Source organism: Rhinoraja longicauda, chromosome 2 (genome assembly GCF_053455715.1).
Source record: "Rhinoraja longicauda isolate Sanriku21f chromosome 2, sRhiLon1.1, whole genome shotgun sequence".
Taxonomy (NCBI): Eukaryota; Metazoa; Chordata; class Chondrichthyes; order Rajiformes; family Arhynchobatidae; genus Rhinoraja; species Rhinoraja longicauda.
In genome coordinates this window covers 8,851,753-8,870,797 of record NC_135954.1, presented here as the reverse complement: position 1 = coordinate 8,870,797, position 19,045 = coordinate 8,851,753, and the positions used below count along the sequence as shown (strand labels likewise).

Genomic DNA, 19,045 nt, shown 5'->3' with positions numbered 1-19,045 from the left:
TTTTTGTCCAAACAGGAGAATATAAAAAGCATTAGTCAGCGTCGCCACACAGAGAGATGTTTATGAGTTGCATCAAGGCGTGATTAGCTTTATATTAAAGCGTGATACCCTGGAGTTCAGCAGTGAGACAGAAGTGCTGCTTTTGTGCAGAAGGGAGCTCACATGAGTCAGTGATAGCTGGACCAGTGCATGTATAGTGACAATAGTGACCAAAATAAGATTAGCATGTTTCAAAATGGTCTTTAAAAGAGTCCTCCAGCCCAGTTCTGGACTTCAGGGAGCCACCCCCATCAGTCAACATAGAAACGTAGAAACATAGAAAATAGGTGCAGGAGTAGGCCATTCGGCCCTTCGAGCCTGCACCGCCATTCAATATGATCATGGCTGATATGATCAAGGCCTAACCTCCAAGATCTTTTAACCGAAGGTGTGGATGTACTCTTGAATAGTTTAGTCTAAGTTGGTTAGACAAAAAGCAGCAGTATTTGCTGACGATTGTACAAATTGCCCCCTGGATCACTAGTTTTCAAGAGAGAGCTGGATAGAGCTCTTAAGGATAGCGGAGTCAGGGGGTATGGGGAGAAGGCAGGAACGGGGTACTGATTGAGAGTGATCAGCCATGATCACATTGAATGGCGGTGCTGGCTCGAAGGGCCGAATGGCCTCCTCCTGCACCTATTGTCTATTGTCTATTGTCTACTCTAGAGCCATCCCATCCTGAATAGCCATTTTGGATGGACATATCCTTACTGAAATAACAAACCTCTCTAATCGCCAACGGTCTGTCTGTCTTTTCATCTTTTTTGTTATTTTTAGTGTGTTTTAAAAGTATGTGTTAATGTTGTCTGGTTTGTTTTATGTGAGCGAGGGGGTTGGGAGAAACCTTTTTTCACTCTCTTACCTTGCTGGAGATGTGATGGTTTTCGGATCGTATCTCCGGTCGCTCTGCGGCCTAACATCATGGAGCTGGCGGCCTTGCTCGAGACTGACTTTGAGCCCCACCCCAGGGCCATGGACTTACCATCGGAGCCTGCGATCCCTTGCCTGGGATCGACACCCCAACCGCGCGGCCTGCGGATTTCAACTTCGAGGAGCTCGCAGTCTCGGGCAGAGACTGATGTCGGGAAGCTCCAAAGCCGCAGGAGGTTCGACCAGCCCCGACCCGGGGTCCGATCGCCCGGCGTGGGGGAGCTGAGATCCCCCCCCCCCCACCCGATGCAGGAGCTTGATCGCCCCGACGCGGAGTGCTCGACTGCCGGTTACGGGAGCCAAGATCGCCCCGACAACGGAAGGCTCGAGGCCCCCGACTGCGGGAGGACAAAGAAGGGAAGAGATTGAACTTCTTTTTTCGCCTTCCATCACAGTGAGGAATGTGGAGGAGTCACTGTGGTGGATGTTCCTGTTAAAATGTATTGTGTGTGTTTGTTGCTTTTTATTGGTATGACTGTATGGCAAATCAAATTCCTCGTATGTTGCAAAACATACTTAGACAATAGACAATAGACAATCAGTACCCCGTTCCTGCCTTCTCCCCATACCCCCTGACTCCGCTATCCTTAAGAGCTCTATCTGGCTCTCTCTTGAATGCATTCAGAGAATTGGCCTCCACTGCCTTCTGAGGCAAAGAATTCCACAGATTCACAACTCTCTGACTGAATAAGTTTTTCCTCATCTCCGTTCTATCAATGGGAAACAATGTCAAAATTTGGTTGACTAAATCATTATAATTTGATGTGCTATATCTATATACTAAAACTCTCGTTTGTTATTTTGTTTGTGACTGAACTTCAGCCAAAACAGAACACGATAGCGCAACAATTTTAGGCCCACCTTACTCAACATTGTCACTTTACTGATAATGCAAGTAGTTTTATTGAAATCGGTCTTATATTTTTAAAGTTATTCACATTTTAAAGTTTAAAAGGAGGGGAGGGGGAGGGGGGGAGGGGAGGAGGGAGGAGGGAGGAGGGAGGAGGGAGGGAGGGAGGGAGGGGGGAGTGGGGGAGAAGGGAGAGGGGAGGGGGAGGTTGAGGAGAGAGGGGAGTGGGGGAGGACAGGGTGCTGCACCAATGCAGGAGAGGTTTGGGCCCAACAGGTCCACTTGGTCTAGTGTACAACAACAACTGGCTCAAATGGTTGAAAACAAAGGACATGAGCTAGATAGAGTTAAAGATAGTGGAGTCAGGGGGTATGGGGAGAAGGCAGGAACGGGGTACTGATCGTGAATGATTAGCCATGGTCACATTGAATGGCGGTGCTGGCTCGAAGGGGCTGAATGGCCTACTCCTGCACCTATTGTCTATTGTCTATTGACATGAGTGTGGAAGAAATATTGCAACATTAAACAAAAGCAAAAATCAGTATGCACAAAGCAAATCCTATTAATAACAAAATATTATATTACCTCCGTATCCTGAAAGACACCATTCTTCGGGCATCCCAGTTCTGGACAAGTGACCGGAGATCCACAGCCTTCCCTGATCATCAGTTCTACATATTGTGTCAAGCACTGATGGGTCAGACAGGGGAGAGAGAGAAAAAAAGCACATCAGTTATTTGGTATCAACATGTCTGCTATGTTGACGGAATCAGTAAACCTTTGGAGTTTTGTGAGCAATTGTGGGCCCTACATCTGAGGAAGGAGATGCTGGTGCTGGAGAGGGTCCAGAGGAGGTTAACGAGAATGATCCCAGGGATGAGTGGGTTAAAACGTACAATGAGCGTTTGATGGCACAGGGCCTGTACTCACTAGAGTTTAGAAGGATGAGGGGGACCTCATTAAAACACCAAATAGTGAAAGGCCGCGATAGAGTGGATGTGGAAAGGATGTTTCCACTAGTGGCAGATTTAAAAGACATTCCTTTAGGAAGGGACCCGTTGGGCCCAAACCTCTCCTGCATTGATGCAGCACCCTCTCCTCACCCCTCCCCCCTCCCCCTCCTACTCCATCTCCCTCAACCCCCCCTTATCCCCCCTCCACCTCTCTCCCTCCCTCCCCCTCCCTCCCATAGAGATAGATTTAAACTTTAAAATGTGAATAACTTAAAAAATATAACTCCGAATTCAATGAAACCTCTTTCATTAGCACCAAAGGGACGACGGTGGGTAAGGTGGGCCTAAAATTGTCGCACTTGTAGTTCAGGAACAAACAAACAAACAAACAAATGAGAGTATTAGTATATAGATGTGGAAGAATTTCTTTGGTCAGAGGGTGGTGAACCTGTGGAATTCAGTGCCGCAGAAGGCTGTGGAGGCCATCAAGGGATATTTTTAAGGCGTAGATGGATAGGTTCTTGATTAGTACGGGTGTCATGGGTTATGTGGAGAAGGCAGGAGAATGGGGTTAAGAGGGAGAGATAGATCAGCCATGGTTGAATGACAGAGGAGACTTGATGGGCCAAATGGCCTAATTCTGCTCCTGTCACTTATGAACATGAACCTTGGGCTTCACTCATCATGCCGTGAGATTCTACTTTAGTTTAGTTTAGAGATAGAGCATGGGCACAGGTAGTATAAGAAAATAACTGCAGATGCTGGTACAAATCGAAGGTATTTATTCACAAAATGCTGGAGCAACTCAGCATGTCAGGCAGCATCTCGGGAGAGAAGGAATGGGCGACTCAGACTGAAGAAGGGTCTCGACCCGGAACGTCACCCATTCCTTCTCTCCCGCGATGCTGCCTGACCTGCTGAGTTACTCCAGCATTTTGTGAATAAATACCTTCAGCATGGACACAGAGTCCACTCCCTGCACACCAGGGGCGATTTACAGAGGCCAATAAACCTACAACCCTGCACGTCTTTGGGATGTGGGAGGAAACTGAAGCACCCGAGGGTAACCGCCACACGGTCACAAGGGGGAACGCGCAAACTCCACACAGATAGCATTAGGATCGCACCCCGGATCTCTGGCGCCGTGAGGCAGCAAATCTCTGCTGCGCCACTCGAATTCCAAGTGAATGCATTCTGTGCTGCTGCAAGCAATATTAGCACATTATTCCATCCATACAATAATTTTATTAAAAGCTAAAAATGCCATGAACTGTTAGTTATTAGTGTTACCTTGTGATATAGCTAGAAGTTCTGAAATAAGGCCTCGTGAACAGATTGCAAGTTATGTTTCCAAGAGATAGAATTAAATTTGTCACAGTGGCACGGCAGTATAGTTGCTGCCTCACAGCGCCAGAGACCCGGGTTCAATCCTGACTATGGGTGCTGTCTGTACGGAGTTTGTGTGTTCTCCCCGTGTGTTTTCTCTGGGTGCTCCCCTTTCCTCCCACATACTAAACATTGCAGGTTAATCAGCTTCTGTTCATTGTAAATTGTCCCTAGTGTGTAGGATAGAACTAGTATACGGGTGATTGCCGGGCGGCGCTGACTCGGTGGGCCGAAGGGCCTGTTTCCACACTGTATCTCGAAGCTAAACGCTAAACTAATTAAGGATTCAGAGTAGCAACTCAGATTTATTCGGTATTCTGCACAAGTGTTAACTAAAACTACTGCCTTCTGTGCACATTCAAGATGCCCAGAGAGAGATTACGTCTCATATTAATAGCCCGAGTCAAGCGAGATATTGTTATTTGTGATTCTTGGCCGGTTGCTGCTGTTTTCCAGACAGACACTGGGGACTTTCAAACACACTCTACCTGGCAAGAATGAATATGTCGGAGATGTAGGTGGACTGCTGAAGGTTCAGAAGAGGTAGAGATTAGGTTTGGGCTTATTATTGTCACATGTAGCAGGGTACAGTGAAAAGCAGTATTGCGCATGCTATCCAAACAGATCAGATGTACCGTAAATAGATACAATTAGTTCACACTCATGAACAATAGGGAGAGCAAAGGGGGAGATACAGAGTGGCTGTGGAAAGGATGTTTCTACTGGTGGGAGAGTCCAGGACTAGAGGTCATAGTCTCAGAATTAAAGGACGTTCCTTAAAAAAGGGGATGAGGAGGTATTTCTTTAGTCAAAGGGTGGTGAATCTGTGGAATTCTTTGCCACAGAAGGCTGTGGTGGCCAAGTCAATGGATATTTTTAAAGCAGAGGTAGGTTCTTGATCAGAATCAGAATCAGAATTACCTTTATTGTCATCCAAAAAAACAAGTCTTTTGGACGAGATTTCAATAGACAATAGACAATAGACAATAGGTGCAGGAGTAGGCCATTCAGCCCTTCGAGCCAGCACCGCCATTCAATGCGATCATGGCTGATCACTCTCAATCAGTACCCCGTTCCTGCCTTCTCCCCATACCCCCTCACTCCGCTATCCTTAAGAGCTCTATCCAGCTCTCTCTTGAAAGCATCCAACGAACTGGCCTCCACTGCCTTCTGAGGCAGAGAATTCCACACCTTCACCACTCTCTGACTGAAAAAGTTCTTCCTCATCTCCGTTCTAAATGGCCTACCCCTTATTCTTAAACTGTGGCCCCTTGTTCTGGACTCCCCCAACATTGGGAACATGTTTCCTGCCTCTAATGTGTCCAATCCCCTAATTATCTTATATGTTTCAATAAGATCCCCCCTCATCCTTCTAAATTCCAATGAAAAAAGCCCAATCGCTCCAGCCTTTCAACATACGACAGTCCCGCCATTCCGGGAATTAACCTAGTCACCCACAGTCCAACAATGAGCAATAAAATAAGCAATCACACACACAACCACAAACCAACACAAAACAAAAAAAAGAAACATCCATCACAGTGAGTCTCCTCCAGTCACACTTTGGGTGTCAGGGGTTATGGGGAGAAGGCAGGAGACTGGGGTTAGGAGGGAGATATAATCAGCCATGATTAAATGGTGCAGTGGACTTGATGGGCTGAATGGCCTAATTCTGCTCCTATCACTTATGACCTTATGAACTCAAGTGTCATTCCAGAAATCTATACTTGCAGAATCTTAAAGAACGAAGGTAAAGAAGATTTAGCCTATGGTTGCCTTTATTTGAAGAAATCTGTACATCTGGATTGTCAAAAGGCAAGGTGCACAGCAGTAGAGTTGCTGCCTCACAGCGCCAGAGACCAGGGTTCGAACCCGATTAAGGGAGCTGTTGACGGGGTTTGTACATTCTCCCCTTCATCACATGAGTTTTCCCTGGGTGTTTCGGTTTCCTCCCACACACGAAAGACATACAGGTTTGTAGATTACTTGGCTTCGGTAAAGATTGTAAATCATCCCTAGCGTGCAGGATAGTGTTCGTGTGCGAGGATCGCCGGTCGGCGCCGACATGGTGGGCTGAAGGGCCTGCTTCCCCATATCTCGAAATTAAAGTAACCCTCTGAACTCAAGTATCAGTTTATAAATCAATACTCTCAGAATCTTAAAGGACCCGTTTACCAGCAAAGTTGAAGACGATTTAACCTATTGTTCCCTTTATTTGAAAGAATCTGTACACGTAGATTATTAAAAAGCAAATCATTGTACCATAACCCTTTTGTTGCTAAAAGCACTTGCTGTACAGTCCTACAAGAATCCAACGTCCTCAAAATAATACAAGGGTTATAGACAATAGACAATAGACAATAAGTGCAGGAGGAGGCCATTCGGCCCTTCGAGCCAGCACTGCCATTCAATGTGATCATGGCTGATCATTCTCAATCAGTACCCCGTTCCTGCCTTCTCCCCATACCCCCTGACTCCACTATCCTTAAGAGCTCTATCCAGCTCTCTCTTGAATGCATTCAGAGAATTGGCCTCCACTGCCTTCTGAGGCAGAGAATTCCACAGATTCACAACTCTCTGACTGAAAAAGTTTTTCCTCATCTCAGTTCTAAATGGCCTACCCCTTATTCTTAAACTGTGGCCCCTTGTTCTGGACTCCCCCAACATTGGGAACATGTTTCCTGCCTCTAACGTGTCCAACCCCTTAATAATCTTATACGTTTCGATAAGATCTCCTCTCATCCTTCTAAATTCCAGTGTATACAAGCCTAGTCGCTCCAGTCTTTCAACACATGACAGTCCCGCCATTCCAGGAATTAACCTAGTAAACATACGCTGCACGCCCTATCCAACTAAGGAAACAAATATGCATGAAATTCCTCGTATATTGCAAAACATACTTGGCAAATAAAGTACGATTATGATTATGATTATATTAACATGCACATTACTCAATATCAATGATAAACAAACGTTTGAGAGAGAGAGATGAGGGTAATTCAGTAGATATAGTGTGCACAGACTTTGGAAAAACCTTTCACCTTAAAAATTAGGTGAATTAGAGAAGATTAAGAAAAAAAAGGGCAAATTGGCTTTATGGAAAACAAATATTGACCACAGCTAGTGTAGGAAAATAACTGCAGATGCTGGTACAAATCGAAGGTATTTATTCACAAAATGCTGGAGTAACTCAGCGGGTCAGGCAGCATCTCAGGAGAGAAGGAATGGGTGACGTTTCGGGTCGAGACCCTTCTTCAGACTGATCAGCCACCCATTCGTTCTCTCCTGAGATGCTGCCTGACCTGCTGAGTTACTCCAGCATTTTGTGAATATTGACCACATGTAGTGGTCTGGTTATGGGCCTGGACAGCTGATTGACAAAATTGGAGTCATTAGATAATTTTATTGGAACATTAAACATAGATATGGGGTATCTTAGAAAAGTGATATCCATATGCTGAAATAGCTATGATTTAATAAAAGGCAGATATCAATGTCAGGAAATTTGAGATACAACGCTTCCGATTGTAAGAAAGATGATCTTCTCTGCAATCTTTCCAACGCAGTCATGTCGAGAAGTTAAACAAGTACTTTGGTTCTGTCTTCACCAAGGAAGACACAAACAATCTCCCGGAAATACTAGAGGACCGAGGATCCAGTGGGGGGGGAGGAACTGAAGGGAATCCACATTAGTCAGGAAATGGTGTTAGGTAAACTGTTGGGACTGACGGCAGATAAATCCCCAGGGCCTGATGGGCTGCATCCCAGGGAACTCAAGGAGGTGGCCCTAGAAATCGTGGATGCATTGATGATCATTTTCCAATCTCTCGACTCTGGATCAGTTCCTGTGGACTGGAGGGTAGCCAATGTAACTCCGCTTTTTAAGAAAGAAAGGAGAGAGAAACAGGAAATTATAGACCAGTTAGCCTGACATCGGTAGTGGTCATAGATGCTGGTGTCGATTATTAACGATGTTATAGCAGCGCATTTGGAAAGCAGTGACAGGATCGGTCAAAGTCAGCATGGATTTATGAAGGGGAAATCATGCTTGACTGATCTTCTGGAATGTTTTGAGGATGTAACAAGTAGAATGGGTAAGGGAAAGCCAGTGGATGTGGTGTATCTGGACTTTTAAAAATGCCTTTGACAAGGTCCCACACAAGAGATTAGTGTGCAAAATTAGAGCACATGGTACAGGTTGTACGTTATTGACATGGATAGAGAACTGGTTGGCAGACAGGAAGCAAAGAGTAGGAATTAACAGGTCCTTTTCAGAATGGCAGGCAGTGACTAGTGGGGTGCCACAAGGCTCGGTGCTGGGACTCCAGTTATTTACAATATATATTAACGATTTAGACAAGGGAATTAAATGTGACATTTCCAAGTTTGCGGATGACACAAAGCTGGGTGGCAGTGTGAGCTGCGATAAGGATGCGATGAGGCTGCAGGGTGACTTGGATAGGTTGGGCGAATGGGCAGATGCATGCCAAATCAGTATAACGTGGATAAATGTGAGGTTATCCACTTTGGTGGCAAGAACAGGAAGGCAGATAATTATCTGAATGTTGTCAGATTAGGAAAAGGGGAGGTGCAAAGAGACCTTTGTGTGTTTGTACATCAGTCACTGAAAATAAGCATGCAGGTACAGCAGGCAGTGAAGAAAGCTAATGGCATGTTGGCCTTCATTGTAAGAGGATTTGAGTTTAGGAGCAAGGAGGTCCTACTGCAGTTGTACAGGGCCCTGATGAGACCGCATCTGGAATATTGTGTGCAATTTTGGTCTCCTAATTTGAGGAAGGACATTATTGCTATTGAGGGAGTGCAGCGTAGGTTCACCAGGTTAATTCCCGGGATGGCGGGACTGACATGTGATGAAAGAATGGGTCGACTGGGCTTGAATTCACAGGAATTTAGAAGGATGAGAGGGGATCTTATAGAAACATATAAAATTGGATAGGCTAGATGCAGGAAAAATGTTCCTCATGTTAGAAGAGTCCAGAACCAGTGGCCACAGTTTAAGAATAAGGGGTAGGCCATTTAGGACTGAGATGAGGAAAAACTTCTTCACCCAGAGAGTTGTGAATCTGTGGAATTTCTGCCACAGAAAGTGTATACTGTTTTCAAGAGAGAGCTGGATTTAGCTCTTAGGGATAAAAGAATCAAGGGATATGGGGAAAAAGCAGGAACGGGGTACTGATTTTAGATGATCAGCCACGATCATATTGAATGGCTCGAAGGGCCGAATAGCATACTGCTGCACCTATTTTTCTATGTTTCTATGTTCCTATGAATATTAGGCACTTATGCAGAACAAAAGAGGCCAAAGAGTGACTTGATAGATGTTTCTAGAATGTTAAGAGGATAGTTAGGACAGATGGTCAGAATCTTTTCCTCTTGATGGGAGTATCGAAAACAAGAGGCATATGTACAAGAAGTTTTTCAAGGGATTTGAGAGGAAAGTTAGTTTTATATATACAGAATGTAGTTAATATTTGGTACTCATTGCCAGCGGCAGTGGTGGAATTGGATGCAATCACTGTGTTTAGGGCTCATTTAGATGGGCACTTGAATAATCAGGGCCATAGACCATTGGATTATGGACCAATGTGGCAATTGTGATTAGAGTGAACGGGCAAAAAGGGCAAACTGGCGTGGTGGGTGAAGACTCTGTTTCTGTGCTGTACAACTCTATGACTTCCATTCTATTTAGAGGAATGTATGTAATCGGGTTGATGTTACTGAACCCGAGCTGAGATACAAGTTATGAGATAATAATAGGTTTATTTAAAACTTTAAGATGTTGTTTGAAACATTTTGCAGCATTAAAGGGAAAATATCGGTGCAGATTTACAGAGGTTTAGCCAGAAAATATGACTATATACAAAAATCTTTAAATATTTGACATTTGTTCTTTAGAATTACTTTTTTTCTTGGATTGACTTGTAATACATGTTGAAAAGTAGGAAGCAGATCACTTTCAGAAGGCGTAAAGGAGCCAAAACCAAACGAACACACGAGGGATTTGGAAAAAATTATGCACAGAGACGCATAAATCTTTAGAATTCACTTCCAATGCTTGTGATTGAGGCAGAAACAAATGCTGATCATAGACAATAGACAATAGACAATAGGTGCAGGAGGTGGCCATTCGGCCCTTCGAGCCAGCACCGCCATTCAATGGCTGATCATTCTCAATCAGTACCCCGTTCCTGCCTTCTCCCCATACCCCCTGACTCCGCTATCCTTAAGAGCTCTATCTAGCTCTCTCTTGAATGCATCCAGAGAATTGGCCTCCACTGCCTTCTGAGGCAGAGAATTCCACAGATTCACAACTCTCTGACTGAAAAAGTTTTTCCTCATCTCCGTTCTAAATGGCCTACCCCTTAGTCTTAAACTGTGGCCCCTGGTTCTGGACTCCCCTAACATTGGGAACATGTTTCCTGCCTCTAACGTGTCCAACCCTTTAATAATCTTATATGTTTCGATAAGATCTCCTCTCAATAGTCAATAGTCAATAGTAGGCCGTTCTAAATTGCCTACCCCTTAGTCTTAAACTGTGGCCCATGGTTCTGGACTCCCCTAACGTTGGGAACATGTTTCCTGCCTCTAACGTGTCCAACCCCTTAATAATCTTATACGATAAGATCTCCTCTCATCCTTCTAAATTCCAGTGTATACAAGCCTAGTCGCTCCAGTCTTTCAACATATGATCATCAGATTAAATTGGACAGGGGTGAAGGAAATACATTGAAGGGATAGGGATAAGCTATGCTTAAAAACCACCAGTGCAAAAGGAAGATAAATCGTTGGACTGAAAGGCTTCTTTCTATTTTGTGACTTATTCGTTTGTCCAATATGTTTCTCGGTACGAAGACAGACACAGAAAGCTGGAATAACTCAGTGGGTCAGGCAGCATCTCGGGAGAAAAGGAATTGGTGACGTCTCGGGTCGAGACCCTTCAATTTCTACCTACGTTTGGCTTTGCACTGATATTCTGTCCCTCACAGGAGGTGCCTAGCTTCTACAAAAGAGCAGGCAACCCTATTAGAAGAGCTCTAACTCATGGAAGTCAATGAAGGTAGTGTTGAAATAGTAAAGTTCAGAGGAAATAAAAACAGTGGTTGAGAAAAGACGAGTAAATATGAGACATAGTCATACAGCACGCAATCAGAACCTTCACACAAATTGTCTATTGCCCGCCCAGATGCCCCATCTACGCTAGTTTCATCTGTTCGTGTTGAGTGCATATCCCAATGAACCTTTTATCCCCGTACCTATTCTTGAGATTTGTCATTTAAGAGCGGCACGGTGGCGCAGCGGTAGAGTTGCTGCCTTACAGCGAATGCAGAGCCAGAGACCCAGGTTCGATCCTGGCACCGTCTGTACGGAGTTTGTACGTTCTCCCCGTGACCCGCGTGGGTTTTTCCCCCGAGACCTTCGGTTTCCTCCCCCACTCCAAAGACGTACAGGTTTGTAGGTTAATTGGCTTGGTAAATGTAAAAATTGTCCCTAGTGGGTGTAGGATAGTTTTAATGTGCTGGGGATCGCTGGTCGGCGCGGACCCAGCGGGCCGAAAGGGCCTGTTTCCTCGCTGTATCTCCGAAACTAAAATAAACGACAAGGTTTAAAGCAACCCCGCATTTTTCTCCAGCTATTAAAAATGGCAGCGATCTCATTTCGAGCTTTGTACTGGGTCCAATTGCAGCAAGTTCCTCTCTGTTACAGGTTGCTGAGATCACTCACCGTGGTGCAGAAGCAACAGCTGCACTGCTCCAGAGTGGTCATTTTGTCGGGAGTGTGTTCACAAAGGCAGAGCTTGCACTTCATCAGTGGCTCAAGGGTCAGCTCCACCGATGGGCCTTTCGCCATCACCGGTAGGGCCTTCGTAGCCATCTCCACTCTCCCAAGTTAGGCCTCTGGATCCAGCCCAGGTACCTGTAAAACAATAAAGATGTTATTATAACATCACATTCATGTTTCAGCCAGGATTTATTGGTCATACAGCGTGGAAACAGGCTCCTTGGCCTAACCTGCCCATGCCGACCAACATGCCCCATCTACAACTCTGCCCCTTACTTTCTGACATGGAAAGTGCTGCAAAACCAAAACCCTTTGTGAAGAATGTCATAGAAACATAGAAACATGGAAAATAGGTGCAGGAGGAGGCCATTCGGCCCTTCGACCCAGCACCGCCATTCATTGTGATCATGGCTGATCGTCCCCAATCAGTAACCCGTGCCTGCCTTCTCCCCATATCCCTTGATTCCACTAGCCCCTAGAGCTCTATCTAACTCTCTCTTAAATCCATCCGTGAAACATGGTCTGCAAATGCAAGTCTTTCGAAAAAGTCAAACTGGTTGTTGGTGTCATGGGCAGAGGCCATCTTGCACAAGTAACTCTTCCTGTAGATAGAGTCGTAGAGTGCGACAGCATGGAAACAGGCCCTTCAACCCAACTTGCCCACACCGGCCAACATGTCCCAGCTGAACCAGTCCCACCTGCCTACTGTTGTACTTCGTGGTCTCTTCGGGGGCGTGGGTTTGAATCCCACCGCTGCCACCATGTTGTACTTCGTGGTCCGGTACCTGGTGTACCTTTGTTGAGACTCTGGACGGACCACAAGTACACGTGTGTAAAAGGTCACAATGCCGGAGCTTAACTCCAGGCTGTTTATTCCGTGGCCACCTGGAACCAGAGTGGTCACCTAATCACATCATTACCTTATATACACATTACTACACAGGCAAACAAGGTAGTCCTTGTGCTACAACAAAGTAGTCCCTGCAATATCACAACACCTACCTTTGGCCCATATCCCTCCAAACCTGCGCTATCCATATACCTGCCTAACTGTTTCTTAAACGTTGTGGTAGTCCCTGCCTCAACCACCTCCTCTGGCAGCTCGTTCCATACACCCACCACTCTTTGTGAAAAGGTTACCCCTCAGATTCCTATTCAATCTTTTCCCCCTCACCTTGAACCTATTCACCTCCGTCATCCTGACCGCGGTCCACATCCCACCCCAGGCAGACGTCCGTCTAGCACTGGAGGAGCTGCACGCCGCGGTCAACAAGCACCAGACAGCGTATCGTGAAGCCTCTACCACCATAGCCGGGGACTTCAACAAAGCCAACTTGCAAAAAAATCGCTCCCAAGCTACCACCACCAACATGTTGCCTGCAGCACCAGAGGATTAAACACCCTTCACCACTGCTACACAACCATCAAGGATGCCTATCGCTCCATCCCTTGCCCTCACCGGTAAATACGACCATTCAGAGGTGTTGCTTCATCCTGCTTACAGGCAGCAACCGGCCACACACTCATTTCACCACTGCCATCGGGAAGAAGGTACAGGAGCATGAAAACTCTAATGTCTAAGTTCAGGAACAGCTTCTTCCCCACACCACGGAAGCCATCAGGCTGTTAAACACTCAAATAAGCTCGGAACTACAATGGACTATTATTATTATTATTGCACTACTGCACCAACCGCGCTGTTGGGCTATAAACGTGCAGTCCCTCATGTATGCAGTTGCAGATTTAAGATTTAGTGTTACACACCGAACATTTTTTTTCTCTCTCGTTTATCATATTGTTTACAGTCTACTATATTTACATACTCTGTTATCCACTTAGGTGGAAAGAACAGGAAAGCAGACTTATTACCTGAATGGTGGCCGATTAGGAGAAGGGGAGATGCAACGAGACCTGGGTGTCGTGGTACACCAGTCATTGAAAGTAGGCATGCAGGTGCAGCAGGCATTCATAGCGAGGGGAACAAGGAGAGCACCTCCTTTAACCACTGCAAAAAGGATGGAGCTTTTTTTGACTTCCAGTTAAAAAGAATAAGCCCGCGAGCAAGCGATGATGCAAACGCTAAAGCATTTGCTTGAAAATTTGTACGCTTACAGTTTGGGGGTGGTATTCCAAAGATAGCTGTGTGCAAATCAGGATTTATAGTCTGTCTGCAGATATGGGAGAATACCTCAAATATATTTCCCCAGTAGCTGTTGAGAGAGGGACATGTCCAGAACATGTGTCCTACAGAGGCTGGGCTATGGCCACATCTAGGGCAGCCAGAAACATAGAAACATAGAAAATAGGTGCAGGAGTAGGCCATTCGGCCCTTTGAGCCTGCACCGCCATTCGATATGATCATAGCTGATCATCCAACTCAGTATCCTGTACCTGCCTTCTCTCCGTACCCCCTGATCCCTTTAGCCACAAGGGCCACATCTAACTCCCTCTTAAATATAGCCAATGAACTGGCCTCAACTACCTTCTGTGGCAGAGAATTCCACAGATTCACCACTCTCTGTGTGAAAAAAAACTTTCTCATCTCGGTCCTAAAAGACTCCCCCCTTATCCTTAAATTGTGACCCCCTTGTTCTGGACTTCCCCAACATCAGGAACAATCTTCCCGCATCTAGCCTGTCCAACCCCTTAAGAATTTTGTAAGTTTCTATAAGATCCCCCCTCAATCTTCTAAATTCCAGCGAGTACAAGCCGAGTCACTTCCCCCTTATCCTTAAACTGTGACCCCTTGTTCTGGACTTCCCCAACATCAGGAACAATCTTCCTGCATCTAGCCTGTCCAACCCCTCCACGATCTGTGATAGAAAAGATTCTGGCAAGTTTGTCTCTTGAATAATGAAGACGGTGAAGCACTTTAAATTGGATCAACCCATGGCGTATACACAGCGACGAGGTGTGTATACAAATTAAGCTCTCTCGCCTCATCAGAAAGCTCTACACCCAGGTCCCTCTCCCATGCCGTTTTTGTTTTGTCCCAGGTTATCTGTTTTAATTCCTGTATTAATTAAGAATAAGGGGTAGGCCATTAAGAATAAGGGGTAGGCCATTTAGAACTGAGATGAGGAAAAACTTTTTCAGTCAGAGAGTTGTGAATCTGTGGAATTCTCTGCCTCAGAAGGCAGTGAAGGCCAATTCTCTGAATGCATTCAAGAGAGAGCTAGATAGAGCTCTCAAGGATAGCGGAGTCAGGGGGTATGGGGAGAAGGCAGGAACGGGGTACTGATTGAGAATGATCAGCCATGATCACATTGAATGGCGGTGCTGGCTCGAAGGGCCGAATGGCCTCCTCCTGCACCTATTGTCTATTGTCTATTAATGTGTAAATTGTTGAAGCTCGTTTCCTGTCAAAGGGGTCCAGCTCCAGAACAGTGTCTAATTGGCTCTTAGTGGACAGATGAGGAAATGAGGGAAACACTGTTTTAGCAAAGCTACGTATTTGAAGATACCTAAAGAAATGAGGTATATTATGGTTTTCAGCAAGCGTTTCAAAGGAAGTGAACGTTCCGTCAGTAAACAAGTCACAAAAATATACCAGTCCATTGCTATGCCAATATGAAATGCAGTGTCTAGCATGGAGGGTGTAAACAATGGATTATTTGCCCCTGGAAAAGCCTGCTGATACCTTTTAATCCAAAATATTTCCTGGACTGTAGCCATATTTTAAGCAAGGTTTTAACCACCGGGTTTGTCATTTGTATTTTACGATTATAAGGTAGCGAGCAGGTAATCATCGGTAGAGGATCAGATAAGAGTTTCGACTGTGTCCAGTCTGTGCCGTTTATTGATATTATCATTTTATTATCATTTGGGGCCACCCTGGTTGGGCGTCTCCCCCCGATTGGATAGCATGCAAAGCAAAGCTTTTCACTGTACCTCGGTACACGTAACAATATTAAACCGAGCGTGTTTAACCAGCTTCCCAAGTATGAAGGAAGATGAGATATTGTATATGTCACCTAATAAAAAAATAATAGCAAATAACCCAACAATAAATAGAAACAGGAAGTGTTATAAAACATTCATTTGACCAGGAAGCAGCAATAAATAAAAGCTCATGTTTTATTGTGACAGCTGACCATCTATATGAAAAGTTATCACAAATCATCCGCCAACATTTCCGTCACCTACAACGGGACCCCACCACTGGCCATATCTTCCCATCCCCTCCCCTCTCTGCGTTCCGCAGAGACCGTTCCCTCCGCAACTCCCTGGTCCACTTGTCCCTTCCTACCCAAACCACCCCATCCCCGGGCACTTTCCCCTGCAACCGCACGAGATGCAACACCTGTCCCTTCACCTCCCCCCTCAACTCCATCAAAGGACCCAAACAGTCTTTCCAGGTGAGACAGAGGTGCACCTGCACCTCCTCCAACCTCATCTATTGCATCCGCTGCTCTAGATGTCAACTTATTTATATCGGCGAAACCAAGCACAGGCTCGGCGATCGCTTCGCTGAACACCTGCGCTCGGTCCGCATTAACGCAACTGATCTCCCGGTGGCCCAGCATTTTAACTCCCCCTCCCATTCCCAGTCTGACCTCTCTGTCATGGGCCTCCTCCAGTGGCATAGTGAGGCCCGCCGGAAATTGGGGGAGCCACACCTCATATTTCGCCTGGGCAGTTTGCGGCCCGGTGGTATGAACGTCGACTTCTCCAACTTCAGATAGCTCCTCTGTCCCTCCCTTCCCCTCCTCCTTCCCAGATCTCCCTCTATCTTCCTGTCTCCACCTATATCCTTCCTTTGTCCCACCCCCGACATCAGTCTGAAGAAGGGTCTCGACCCGAAACGTCACCCATTCCTTCTCTCCCGAGATGCTGCCTGACCTGCTGAGTTACTCCAGCATTTTGTGAATAAATCAATTTGTACCAGCATCTGCAGTTATTTTCTTATACTATATGAAAGGTTAACTGCTTCTCCCTCTGTGGAATCTACCAGACACAAGGCCCCCCAGCATTCTCCATCCTTACTGCTGACTTTCGTCATCTGTGCTGTATTTCCTTTAAAGTTGCAACAATCTTCATCGCAAGCAAAAATATTCTAAGAGGCAGAGCAACATTTCTCTACATTGCACAATACAATCTGTAAGTGTACACATGTGGCACGCTTTTGGAAATTGCAGCATAGTCCTTTAGGTACATATCATGCAACAATGACCCGAGCATAACTCGAACTGCTTTTTGCAACCCTCCTGTATAAAGACGCACATCTCATGGAGCCATAGAGCACAGATACAGCCCAATTTGCTCACACCGGCCTCCATGTTCCAGCTAGATTAGTTCCACCTGCCTGCATTTGGCCCATATCCCTTCAAACCTGTCCTATCCATCTACATGTCTATGATTCTTAAACATTGGGATAGTCCCTGCCTCAACTACCTCCTCTGGCAGCCCATTCCATACACCCACCACCTTTTGTGTGAAAAAGATACCCCTCCTATTCCTAGTGAATCTTTTCCCCATCACCTTGAACCAATGTCCTCCTGTCCTAGATTCCCCTGCCCTGGACAAAAGGCCGTGTGCATCTACCTTGTTTATTCCTCTCATGATTTTATACACCTCTATAAGATCACCCCTCATCCTCCTGCGCTCCAAGGAATAGAGTCCCAACCTTCTCAACCTCTTCCTATAGCTTAGACTTTTGAGTCCTGGCAACATCCTCATAAATCTTCTTTGTACTTCAAAAGTGGATCTTGAGTAACTCTTCGAACTTACCCGAATGCTGAATACCTCCTTCAAGTAACTTTTTTTTCCCCAAAGAAATCCAACTCAATCTGAGCTGCTGTTCAGAAATCCAACAGTGGAATCTCACCAAGAAGCTTCATGATATTGTCCATCTCCTGTTTGGTTTTGCATGGCAATCCATCACCCAAGTACAGTCCATATCATCCAGCAATGACAACATTAAAAATATACTTTTAGACAGGAACTCTCACAAGTTTAGTTTAGTTTAGAGATGCAGCGTGGAAACAGGCCCTTCGGCCCACTGAGTCCGCATCGACCAGCGATCACCCCGTACGCTAGCACTATCCTACACACACTAGGGACAATTTACATTTCTTACCGATGCCAATTAACCTATAACCCTGCACGTCTTTGGAGCGCGAGATAAAACCAGAGCACCCGGAAAAAACCCACGCGATCACATGGAGAATGTACAGACTCCATACAGACAGCACCCGTAGACAGGATTGAACTGAGGCCGAGACTCTACTGTGAGGCAGCGACTCTACCATGAGGCCGCAACTCTACCGTGAGGCAGCAACTCTACCGTGAGGCAGCAACTCTACCGTGAGGCAGCAACTCTACCGTGAGGCAGCAACTCTACCGTGAGGCAGCAACTCTACCGTGAGGCAGCAACTCTACCGTGAGGCAGCAACTCTACCGTGAGGCAGCAACTCTACCGTGAGGCAGCAACTCTACCGTGAGGCCGCAACTCTACCGTGAGGCAGCAACTCTACCGTGAGGCAGCAACTCTACCGTGAGGCAGCAACTCTACCGTGGGGCAGCAACTCTACCGTGAGGCAGCAACTCTACCGTGAGGCAGCAACTCTACCGTGAGGCAGCAACTCTACCGTGAGGCAGCAACTCTACCGTGAGGCAGCAACTCTACCGTGAGGCAGCAACTCTACTGTCAGGCAGCATCTCTACTGCTGCGTAAAAGGTGCCACCAGTTGATTGGGTATTGGACAGGAACTCGCTCAAGTTTATTGAAACAGGTCGTTTTAAGGAAAAGGAACATCCAGAAAGTGGGATGTTTTTAGTGCTGACAGGAGTCCAGGGCATGCATGTTTCTGTTAGAGTGAAGAGCAAAGCAGGTGGGTGTAAGGAAGCTTGGATGACGAGAGAAATTGATTCTCTGGTCAAGGATGCAAAAGGAGGCATGGGTCAGGTATAGGCAGCTGGGGTCAAATGTATCCCTGAGGAACTGAGGAGGAGCATGCTCGAAGAGAAAATCAGGAGGGCAAAAAAGGGGACTGGAGATAAAGTCCGATTTGTACTTGAACTGATCTAACCTCAACAACCCTCAAGGGTAAAGAATCCCACAGATTCACCATCTCCCTAGGAGAAA

The 19,045-nt window shown here is 46.0% G+C and overlaps 1 protein-coding gene across 1 annotated transcript in view; it reads right to left on the bottom strand.

Moving 5' to 3' along the window:
- Positions 1-19,045, bottom strand: part of LOC144602129 (E3 ubiquitin-protein ligase RNF144B-like) — an 83,723-nt gene that overhangs the window by 34,794 nt on the left and 29,884 nt on the right. The window contains exons 2-3 of the mRNA XM_078414860.1: positions 11,902-12,093; positions 2,405-2,509 (exon numbers count right to left, since the gene is read on the bottom strand). Coding sequence (XP_078270986.1) covers positions 2,405-2,509; positions 11,902-12,051 — 255 coding nt within the window. The 5' untranslated portion in view covers positions 12,052-12,093. The remainder of the gene's footprint in view (positions 1-2,404; positions 2,510-11,901; positions 12,094-19,045) is intronic.